Here is a 12369-nt window from a genome sequence, read left to right on the forward strand (position 1 = left end):
TCCAGAAAACCAGAAAACCACTAGAGCTCATCAATGAATTCAGTAAAGTTGCAAGATACAGAATTAATACACAGAAATCTGTTGCATTGCTATACACTAACAAGGAAAGACCAAAAAGAGAAATTAAGGAAATAATCCCATTTACTATCACATCAAACAGAATAAAATACTAAGGAATAAACCACCTTAAGAAGGCAAAAGACCTGTACTCTGAAAACTATAAGATGCTGATGAAAGAAACTGAACATGACACAAGCAGATGGAAAGATATACCACGTTCTTGGACTGGAAGAATGAATATTGTCAAATGACTATACTACCCAAGGCAATCTACAGATTCAAGTCAATCCCTATCAAATTACCAATGGCATTTTTCACAGAACTAGAACAAAAAAAAATCTTAAAATTTTTATGGAAACAAAAAGACCTCAACTAGTCAAAGCAATCCTGAGAAAGAAAAACAGAGCTGGAGGAATCAGACTCCTTAACTTCAGACTATACTACAAAGCTGCAGTAATCAAAACAGTACAGAACTGGCACAAAAACAGAAATATAGATCAGTGGAACAGGACAGAAAGCCCAGAAATAAACCCATACACTTATGGTCAATTAATCTATGACAAAGGAGGCAAGAATACACAATGGAGAAAAGACAGTCTCTTCAATAAGTGGTGCTGGGAAAACTAGACAGGTACATGTAAAAGAATGAAATTAGAGCATTCTCTAACACCATGCACAAAAGTAAACTCAAAATGGATTAAAGACCTAAACTCCTAGAGGAAAAGATAGGCAGAACACTCTTTGACATAAATCACAGCAATATGTTTTTGGATCCATCTCCTAGAGTAATGGAAATAAGAACAAAAGTAAACAAATGGGACCTAATTAAACTTAGAAGCTTTTGCACAGCAAAGGGAAACATAAACAAAATGAAATGACAACCTACAGAATGGGAGAAAATATTTGCAAACAAAGCAACGCATAAGGGATTAATCTCCAAAATACACAAACAGCTCACAGAGAGAGCTCAATATCAAAAAACCAAAAAACCCAATCAACAAATGGGCAGATCTAAATAGACACTTCTCTAAAGAAGACATCTCGATGGTCAAAAGGCACATGAAAAGATGCTCAACATTGTTAATTATTAGAGAAATGCAAATCAAAACTACAATGAGGGACTTCCCTGGTGGCGCAGTGGTTACGAATCTGCCTGCCAATGCAGGCGACATGGGTTCGAGCCCTGGTCCAGGAAGATTCCACATGCCGTGGGGCAACTAAGCCCGTGCGCCACAACTACTGAGCCTAAACTCTAGAGCCCACAAGCCACAACTGAGCCCGTGTTCCACAACTACTGAAGCCCACGTGCCTAGAGCCCATGCTCCACAACAAGAGAAGCCACTGCAATGAGAAGCCCGCGCACCGCAACGAAGAGTAGCCCCCACTCACCACAACTAGAGAAACCCTGCACGCAGCAACGAAGACCCAACACAGACAAAACTAACTAACTAAGTAAATAAATAAAAACTACAATGAGGTATCACTTCACATCAGTCAGAATGGCCATTATCAAAAAGTCTAAAAATAATAAATTCTGGAGAGGGTGTGGAGAAAAAGGAACTCTACACTGTTGGTGGGAATGTAAATTGGTGCAGCCACTATGGAGAACAGTATGGAGGTTCCTCAGAAAACTAAAAATAGAATTACCATATGATCTAGCAATCCCACTCCTGGGCATATATCTGGAGAAAACCATAATTTAAAAAGATACATGCACCCCAATGTTCACTGTAGCACTATTTACAACAGCCAAGACATGGAAACAACCTAAATGTCCACCCAACATGAATGGCTAAAGAAGATGTGGTACATATATACAATGGAATATTGCTCAGCCATAAAAAGAATGAAATAATGCCGTTTGCAGCAACATGGATGAACCTAGAGATGATCATACTAAGTGAAGTAAGACAGACACAGAAAGACAAATACCCTATGATAATGCTTATATGCGGAATCTAAAAAAAATGATACTAATGAACTTATTTACAAAACAGAAAGAGACTCACAGACAGAGAAAACAAACTTATGGTTACCAAAGGGGAAAGGGGAGACGGAGGGATAAATAAGGAAGTTGGCATTAACATATACACACTATATATAAAATAGATAACCAATACTGAGTATAGCACAGAGAAGTATACTTAATATTTTGTAATAACCTATAAGGGAAAAGAATCTGAAAGGAATATACATATATATGTATAACTCAATCACTGTGCTGTACACCTGAAACTAACATGATATTGTAAATCAACTATGCTTTAGTTAAAAAAAAAAATTAGTGTCTGCTAATATATAAGATGTTGAGGGCAGTCCCTGAGGGGTCCGTGAATGACTGTGGCTAGAGAACTGCCAGGCCCAACCCGGCCACTTGCTTCAGCAATTCTCAGGAGCTCTGCTTACACTGTTTTCTTAAGATGGAATAACATGTCCCAACAAAATTCTTCAAAGCCCAATTGGTAAGCTGGGATGAAGTGAGAGAGTGGCATGGACATATATACACTACCAAATGTAAACTAGATAGCTAGTGGGAGGCAGCCACATAGCACAGGGAGATCAGCTTGGTGCTTTGTGACCACCTAGAGGGGTGGGATAGGGAGGGTGGGAGGGAGATACAAGAGGGAGGAGATATGGGGATATATGTATATGTATAGCTTATTCACTTTGTTATACAGCAGAAACTAACACAGCATTGTAAAGCAATTATACTCCAATAAAGATGTTAAAAAAAAAAAAAAAAAAAGCCCAGTTGGAAGCCTTTCTGACTATCCAAGCCCAAATCAGCTGTCCTTTCTGCAATAGTCTCACTCATTTTACCTTCTGTAACAGTTTTGTTCACATCTATAAAGGACTGTGACCAACTCTCATCCCTCTCATCCTCTACACACAGTAAGTAAGTAAAAAAAGAAAAAAAATAGAGATCTGCTGAGTTGAACTGCATCTTGCTAAAACAGCGCCAGAAGGGTCCTTTGACATTATGTGATCTAGCCTCTTTGTTCAAGAAAAGGGTGACTTGCCCAATAAACACAGCAGGCTGTGACGGAAGTGAAACCTGAATTCTGAACTTCCCTCAAGGGGCTGACACAGGATTTATGCTGTTGAAGATCTAGTCCCTGACCTTGCAGAGCTCTCATTTGGTAGACAAGAAAGATGGGTCTAGTTACCTTGACACTACACAGTGAGCATAATGCTGACATGAATGAGAGCAAAACTGACTAGATTGGTGATATATAGAAGGCAGCCAAGATTGTTTTTTAAAAGCTAAAAGTAATATATGTATGACCAAAAGTGTTCAGAGTCCTGGCCCCAGTCCTCTTAAATCAAACAAGAACCTACTGGCCGGACCCATGTGACAGCCTAGAGGTCTGAATAAGTTAATGTGCTTTATCAAGTGGGGAACTCATTTAAGAAGAGTTTTTGGAACTTCTGGCTGAGAGCAAGAGCAGTTTATAATAAGAGGATGTCTTAATCATCAGGAAGAATCATCACAAATCCAGCAATCTTTCTGGAGTTTCAAAAGGTGACCTCAGCAAGCCTCCCCTGGCTCATGTGTCTGTCTCAGGTAGGGCCCCCCAGGCTGCTGGTCTTCCAGTTCCATGAAGAGTCCAAGCTCTTTCCTACCTTGGAGTCTTTGTGTTTGCTATTCCCCTGCCTGGCGGCTCCTCTCCCTGCTCTTTGCCTGGCTAGTTCCTTCTCCTCCAATAGTTCTCACCGGAAATAGTACCTCTCCAGCTCAGGTTCTTCCTCCTCTTATTATTTTAAGGATGATACCCCATTTGTACCTTTTATAACACATGACAAACTGAGTATTTTCTTGTTTGTTTACTTGTTTATAATGATAAGGGCTATTTTTTTTTTTTTTTGGTTCACCTTTATATCACCAGAACCTAAACAGTGCCCAGTGCATTGTGATACACAATAAAGATTTGCTGATAAATTAATGAATTCAAAATACTTTTATAAAACTAATCCAAAATTATTTAAGGCACTAGGAAACCCTTAATAAGTTTTGAGAAACCCACAATTCTACTTTATGAAATGTTTGAACATAATAAATAACAAATTTCAAATACTGGTTCAATAAAGATCTTTTGATTATTCTTACAGATTTTTGAAAGCCACCATGTACTCTGAAGTAAAACTTGAGTTTTTTTTTTAATGTGAGTCTATGTCAAAAAGTCTATATTTCTGACTGAATGTGAAAACATAACTGAGAAGTCACCAATACCTAACTACTAACTACAATAAACATCCAATTGGTTATAATCTAGTGATAAAAAAGAACAATATATAGTCATGCAGCTCAGATATGAAGGAAAAAAACCACATTTTTGTTTTTCGTCACTGAGAGAGAAAACACACACAGAAAAATGATTCTCCAAGAAAGGCAGTTCTCATAGAAATGCTCCAGCTTTTAGGGGAGGGAAAAAAAAAAGGATGGTGAAGACAGAAGTAACACATTCTTTCTGTAACAAAATCAGACAAGAAACATCCTAGGAAATCTGAACAGAACCTCGGATGGGAACATCAGGAAAAGTAAATAAATGGACACCGTGCATGCTCCTCAAAGAGTCAGTGTGTGTGATTTTAGGTCCTTCACTGCTCAGAGAAGATGACATTATAATGGCATTTCTGGAATGAAGCATTTTCTAACATCATCACCTGGCTTGAATCCACTCACCACTTTTCAATTCTGATATGTGACATTTTACTAAAGCCACCTGACATTAAAAAGTTGCATGTACAGTGAGGGTTTTTGGAATTAAAGAATAAAAATCCATTACCTGCATAAAATCTGAATATTCAGACGTTATAATTTAAAAAAGCAATATTTAACATAACTCCGAACAAAAGCCAAATCAGAATTGGCCAAGCACAAGAACACTGTACACTGTATTTTATATATATATATTTATATTTATTTTATAGTATATATATTTTGTGCTTCTGTATACAAGAATGACTATAAAATTAAATTGTCTTATTTCTAGCAATTTTCTCCCATAAACAATAACAGGGATGCTTACAAACTTAACCAGAAAGATAATATTGGGGGACTATTCTAGTCTTCAAAACAAACGGTAGCTGTCAAATTCTTACTGAATAATCTACAATGTTAATTCATGTACTGTATTTCATTTGTAATAAGTCTTTGTGATAAGGTTAACACTTCAATATACAACACAAATAAGAGAGGACCGAAAAATGAAAATTACTTTGCTTATGTTTCTGTATTAGAATTCTATTTGCTGAAGGGTAAAAAACAGATTTGCAAAATTCACAGTTAACTTAAAACAATAGTTTTAAACCTTTTATTCCTAGCCCTTACTGCCTTCAGGAAGGAGAGAACATCTGGTTATTTAAGGAACACAATATGTTCACATTTTCTATGACTTTTGTTTCTAATTGGGTTTTAAATTTTTTTTTGGAATTTGAACAACTAGTTAGAACAATGTTTTTTAATCACTTCATATTTTTCAGACTGTCATCCTTCCACTCCTCTACTTCGTTTAGTGGATTGTTTTTGGAAATCTGCTCAGTGATTCTAATATAATAAAAGGAAAACGAGAATCAGGATTGTGGTCTGAAGAGCTAAGTATAGAAACTATATCATAAGGTGAACAGAGTATAGAATGCTACAGATATTTGATATCCAGTCTCTTCAGACAGCATACATTTACAAACATTTCAAGTAGTTCTTGGGTCACTTATATACGTGGCACTTTCATTTATTACAGATGCAAATAAATATCTACTACAAATAAAAGAATTTGTATGAGAAATATCAGTAACTAGGATTCCACTATTTTTAAAACTAACGAAGCTACAGCTCTTGTGTGGAAGGGTGGCTGGAAGACCTTGGTTCAACGGCTAGCTCTGCCACTGACAAGCTGTGTGACCTTGAAAAAGTCTCTCGAATACCTGGATCCTCAGTTTGTTCATATTACAGAACGAGGAGCGGAATTAGACTCTCTTGGTTCTTGGCAGTTCTGAAATTTGCACAGTCTAAGTGAAGTATATTATTTATTTATTATTTTTTTGCGATACGCGGGCCTCTCACTGCTGTGGCCTCTCCCGTTGCGCAGCACAGGCTCCGGACGCACAGGCTCAGCGGCCATGGCTCACGGGCCCAGCCGCTCCGCAGCATGTGGGATCTTCCCGGACCGGGGCACGAACCCGTGTCCCCTGCATCGGCAGGTGGACTCTCAACCACTGCACCACCTGGGAAGCCCTGAAGTATATTACTTAGATCCTTTGTTGTATCTTCTTTGTTCCATAATATTTGAAGGTGATAACAGGTTTTCAAATAATTCTGATCGATATTAAATTAAGGAACTAGATGCCCTTTCAGTTCAAGTTGTAGGGTCACTTCACCATCTTGATAAAAATGGCAGCTGACAAATATACCATTGGCTATGGTTTCTGTGGAATGTGGATATGGGTTCCAGAAATATGTAAGGTGAGTGAGATCCACCTGGATTAGAGTCAGTATTAGAAGCGGCGCAGTGCTTAAGTCAGCATTCAACGCTACCATTGTCTTCTTCAGAGGCTGGGAACCTCAGGAGGGGATGAGTAGAAACAAGGGTCATGGAACCATTCCAGCTAGTTTGGAAGCTTACAAGCGTTTCGGACTTGGGAAAGCCACATGGCCTCTGCACTGAAAAAGAAGGAGGAAAGATAACCCGCTCTGCTGTCTCGGAGCTTGTAGTGAGGACCAAAGGAAGCATATCAAAGTACTTGGAGACGTGAACGAGTATGATCCTGTGATTACAGTTTACCAGCCCATTATTTCAGTCTGTTCAAATGAGAAATCTTTTCACAGTAAAGCTGACATCTGATAGAAAATAAGTAACAGCTCAGTGTCTCAAGCTCTACTGCAGAGTCTATTCTCAACTGAGCAGTCTCCACTGGGATTTCGGGATAGTGGTAGGACGAAGTGTTTCTCTGAAGGCTGACAATGAATTTAGGGAGGCCCAGAACTCCTTGTTCATTTTTATTTTATTGAGTCTGTCAGCAGCACTCAGCACAACTGCCATGTGAAGCTGGGATACAGGACAGTAAACTTTCATGCCTCAAATCTCTTCCTACTAGGTCACTTCATAGAGACTTGTGTGTTTATATACTTACTCTGATTTAAGTGTTTCATTGTTGCTAATAAGTAGAAAACATTTAAAGCACTCTGAGGTCTGGATCCTCAGAGGCTATGGGTGGGGTACTAGCATCGTCTTTCCCTCTCTTTACATGGCCTCCTCTATGACTTTATAGTTGACATGAACTACACTGAAAGCTCTATCCACTGGTGGATTTTTACGATATATATAAACTTACTTTTTTTTCCTTTTGTGCCTTTGTAGCACTGGATTGCATCTTATTATATCATTAGACGTCAGTTCTTTATGGTCAAAGGCTGCTCTGCTTGGGTAGGTTGTTAGAGGCAACAAAAGAGGAGACCAAGACTTAGCAAGCGTGAATCCCCAGATCACAAGGACATTTGGTAGGAGAGTCAAGACGTGGCCCAGTGTCCCGATTCCTAGCTCAGGCTCCTGGCAAGACCCAGGACACCACACTGCGATAGATCTCCGATTAGCAGATATGCCAAGTGATGTTAAGTTATCATTTGACATTTACTAATAATGTCAATGGATCAGCCATTACATACACTTAACTAAAACTACCACCTTGCTGGATTGGCCGTCTGAAACCCCCTTAGTACTCTGCGGCTTGCCTTATCTTCCCCTACAGATATCATCATGCCACGAACTTGTTCTCAGGAGCTTTTTACACATGACTCTCTCCTTCTGCCCAGTTGCTCATGTCTCAGAAATACCAGTTTAAAGTCTTAACTTTTGGACAATTATCTTGATTGTTTTTACTTGGTAAGACTCTGAATGTAAAAGTGGGGAATACTATTTTTTAGATACTTATGCTATTACATTTTTTCTCTTAAACCTTGGAGAAAATTTTTCTTAATGCTTGTAGAACTGGCTTCATTATTCTCTATATTACATATACTATCTTTTTAATGTCAAAAGTACTCTATTAAAATTATGGATTCCACTAACAACACTGAGGAATTTAGTATACAGAATTCTGCAACCATAAGAGTGAATGGTTTATAGGAAGATCAACCATATTTAGCTAGGAAAAAACTTACCAAGATGGATAGGTTTAGAGAACATATTCGTTTCTCCTTTCAATTAAACCCAACAAATCACACAAGTAGATAATTCAAACAGTTATTTTAGCAATTATTTTCCCACCCTGTATGACCCTAATAATTCTCAATGCTGAGCAGATAGAATTTACCTTAAGTTTGTAGACCAAAACTCAGATACCTCATTGACCAGAAACTTCATCCTTTATTCCTTTTATAGATATGCCATAATCTTGACTATTTCATATTAAAAATATATACTTATACAGCCTACATATACATAAAAAAGTAAATATGAGACTGTAGGTTTTTTTCATAGTCTGACTCCTAAGCCTTACCAGAAAAAAAAATGCTACCTTACGTATTAGAGAAATGATGGATTGTATTTCTGACACTTAATGAAATTTTGTATAGGAGAAATGACATAAAACTGTGTATTTCTGAAGAAAATGGATATAGGCACAGGAAAACAATAATTTTAAATCAAGCAAAGAATAAATACATGCTCAAATGTTGAAGTCAACAACCGATGAAAGGACAGAAATCCTTCAGAATCAAAATGTACGTTGAACTTGGAGGTCCACGTTGATCAGACAGAGCTCTGGCAGTGGAATCCACAGACAGACTGACTCAAAGACAGTTCGACAACTGCCAACACGATTGCTGGGAGCTCTGCCAAAGAGCCAAAGGCTGGGATTACCACCCAGCGCCTGGCATCCTAGTCCTCGTGTTTGAAGCTTTCTCTCTTATACTTCATCCAATATTTTTGTTTGGCTCAAAAGCATCAAGGATTCACAGATTTTTTTAGATCATTAAATGTTCTTATTTTCAAGAAATGTAACATTAGTTGTAAAAGAGCACACTTTTTCTCTGGAGTGTAAAGAAAATTTTGGTGACTTGCTTTAAGTTCAAATAGAGAAATCAGCATTAAAGACTCTTTAAATCTTTATTTTATTAGGTTACTCTTCACCCGCAAAATAAGAAATACATGTTCATAATATGAAATAATTTAGTGTCTCACTGCATCATAAACTCTTAGAAAACTGGTCCTTTTTAGAGCTCTAATGTCTTGGTCTTCACATGGCTCACAAGGCTATACCTGGGTCAGTTGGCCGCCGCCATGAAGTGTGGTTATAAGGAGAAGCAGGTGCTCAACTATTTCCTTGAGTTACGAGGAAGCAGGTGGGCAGAACCACCTCCTGAGTTACAAGAGACGTGCGCTCCTGTTTCTCAGGGCAGTGTCCTTTGAATTTGCCCGCTGAGCTGCTAGACCATCAGGTATGTGGAGTTGTGGCCTGTAGGCAATTCATCTGCTATTAGGCAAATTCTACATTAGGAATTCTTGGAGTCATGTAGAGAAACCAGTTTTTCACCCCACTTAAAACTGTGCACATCCCACATGGAAAGCTTACCTTGGGATCGCGAAGGAACAGAGCCTTAAGAATCAGCGAGTGAACATCCCCGATGAGTGGGTAATGCATCAGAAGGCCAAGACAGGTCTGGTAGTTACTAGAGATCACTAAATAAAAGGGGAACAAAAGCAATTGAGAAGCAATGCTGTTTCAGATACCTGCATTACTAAGAGAAACAAAATTAACAACTTAGATTCAAAGAAAGCAAACCAATAACTCGACTGATTTGGACAAAAGGAAATGGGGAGAGGGGATCGTTACCAAATGGCCTTTGAAGCAGCACACTGTACTAATATACCAGCACTCATGGTCAGGGCGGTGTTGGAAGGAAGAGCCTCAGATATAGATTTGTGTGTGCGCTTGTAACACAAACTCTTAGAAGCATGCACATTTATTGCCATTTATATGGCTGTATTTAAATGTCTCTAGTTTTGCTGCTTGGAAATTAGTAACAAAAATCTTATGAATGGGAAAGAACCAGCTTAAAATTCTCATAAAATATTATGTACCCTGATTACTATGCTTCACAACTTACATATGTTACATTTATTTTTTGTATATATAAATATTACATAGTTCAAAATTAAAGAGAATATGATTTCTTCCAATTATTTGTTTTCCTAAAGGTAACAAGAAATTTAGGAAAGATATTTATGCAGCATTTCTTGGAAGAAAAGTGTCAAAATCTTCATAGATTAGCCTAACTGTGCTCCTTGGATCGTCATTTAATTTTTTTTCCCCAAATCAACCTAATTATGGCTGCAATTATTAAACACATCTTTTCAGGCAGGTCTATGTAAACTACTTCATTTCTTGGCAATCCATCTGCCACTGCTGTCACAGTTGCGCCCATTAGCGACTCTTGTTTTGTAAGCCAGGCTGACGGCCTCGGCAGCATGATTGTGAACAAACTTTACAGTTGCAACTTCCTGTGGCTGTGACTGAATCCTTTTCATTAATCAGAACGGTTAGCTGAAAAATATTCCGTAGGAAAACAACTGTGACTCACTAGAAACAACGTAAGTCACAAAATAATATTTTTGTGATCAGAAATACCCTTGACTCTTAGGTTTTTCTTTCCTTCTTCTGCTGGGAACATCCCCCTTCCCATGAACATTATGGAGAAAGGGGACAGGACTGGGCAAAATGAATAATTATAATCTATGTAAGGAACCACTTTATCATTTTCATTTCCTTTGCTTATCTGACAGCTTGTAATTTCATACATCTGCTTTCATTTGTGAAGTACTCACTTATCCTACCCTTTCTTTATCTGTTCAGACTCCTCTTTTCTTATTTGTTCATTTTATCATATTCACATTCAGTTGCCTGTTTTTTTTACTCTAGAATTCAAAAACCTAGGGTGCTGAGAATAGTATAACATTTTCATGTCCAGTTTTCTTTGCGATCTAACAAATAAATAAAACTTAGATAATCAATTCATTTCCTAACTCATAAAGTTATTTTCCCAAATGCTATAATGGTTATATATTAGTAACAGACCCAGGAAGAATTCTTGTATATTTTGTAAGACAGGCAGGAGAGTTTAGTGGAAATGGTTCTGGGCTCGGGATTCAAAGGTGTGGGCTTTGGGGCTTCCCTGGTGGCACAGTGGTTGAGAGTCTGCCTGCCGATGCAGGGGACACGGGTTCGTGCCCCGGTCTGGGAAGATCCCACATGCCGCGGAGTGGCTGGGCACGTGAGCCATGGCCGCTGAGCCTGCGCGTCCGGAGCCTGTGCTCCGCAACGGGAGAGGCCACAACAGCGAGAGGCCCGCGTACCGCAAAAGAAAAAAAAAAAAAAGAAAAAGATGTGGGCTTTCATCCTGGGACGCCACTTGAAAACGTTTCATAAAGTTTCCTGGAGACTCAATGACATAATCTAAGTGACTGATTTATAGCAGCCGCTCAAAACCGGTTGGGAGTAACCTCTCAGAGCTGAAGTTCAGTCATTTGGAAAACAACTTTACGATTAAAAAAAAATTTACCTGCCTACCTCATTCATTCCAATAATCATTTGTTGAGTACCTAATCCATGACAGGCCCTACGTTAGGAGGCGAGGTGGAGATGAACAAAACACAGTCCTCACCCTCGAGAAAATGAAAGTACAGAGAGCAGACACGTAACAACAAGCAGTTGTTACTACTACTACTACCTCTAAGATGATAACGAATTGTTGAAGTCTTTCCGAGACCAGGCCAGGCCCCATACCAAGAACGTTACTGGCATATCTCATTTAACTTCTATGACGATCTTATCACAGGGTACAATAATTATTAACCCTGTTTTACAGATGTGAAAACTAATCCTTGGAGGGATTAAATCATTTGCCCAGATCACACAGTGATTTGGTGGTAGACCAAGATTTGAAATTCAGAAGTCTAGCGGCAGGGTCAGGGCTTTGTTTTGAAAGGCCATTGTTTTGAAAAGCAAGTGACATAATGGATGCAAATAATCACTGCAAACAGAAAAGTCATTTAATGTTAGTACTCTTGTGTAGTAGTTTTAAGTAGCTTGGAAGATCAGATTAACCCAGTGTGTAAAGCAGCCTGACATAGGTAGGCATTTATTTGGAGGGACCAGAGCGACAATCCTATGTTATTACAACTTGAAAAAACTTTTGAAACTATAGGAAGCTGTAAAATACATTTTACAAATACAAATAAAATACATTTTACAAAATAAGGGAAGCTAAATAACATATTAATATTCTACTTGCATAACAAACGAAGGAGCTAA

General features: G+C 38.4%; 1 protein-coding gene across 11 annotated transcripts in view; it reads right to left on the reverse strand.

Moving 5' to 3' along the window:
• TBC1D5 (TBC1 domain family member 5) overlaps positions 1-12369 on the reverse strand; it is a 536700-nt gene that overhangs the window by 127616 nt on the left and 396715 nt on the right. For all 11 annotated transcript variants that reach the window (XM_089911191.1, XM_089911192.1, XM_089911189.1 and 8 more), the window contains one exon: positions 9631-9737. In XM_089911191.1, coding sequence (XP_089767317.1) covers positions 9631-9737 — 107 coding nt within the window. The remainder of the gene's footprint in view (positions 1-9630; positions 9738-12369) is intronic.

Source organism: Delphinapterus leucas, chromosome 4 (assembly GCF_059928025.1).
Source record: "Delphinapterus leucas isolate spDelLeu-1000000601 "Yukka" chromosome 4, BTC_Dleu_Yukka2, whole genome shotgun sequence".
In the NCBI taxonomy this organism is placed as follows: domain Eukaryota; kingdom Metazoa; phylum Chordata; class Mammalia; order Artiodactyla; family Monodontidae; genus Delphinapterus; species Delphinapterus leucas.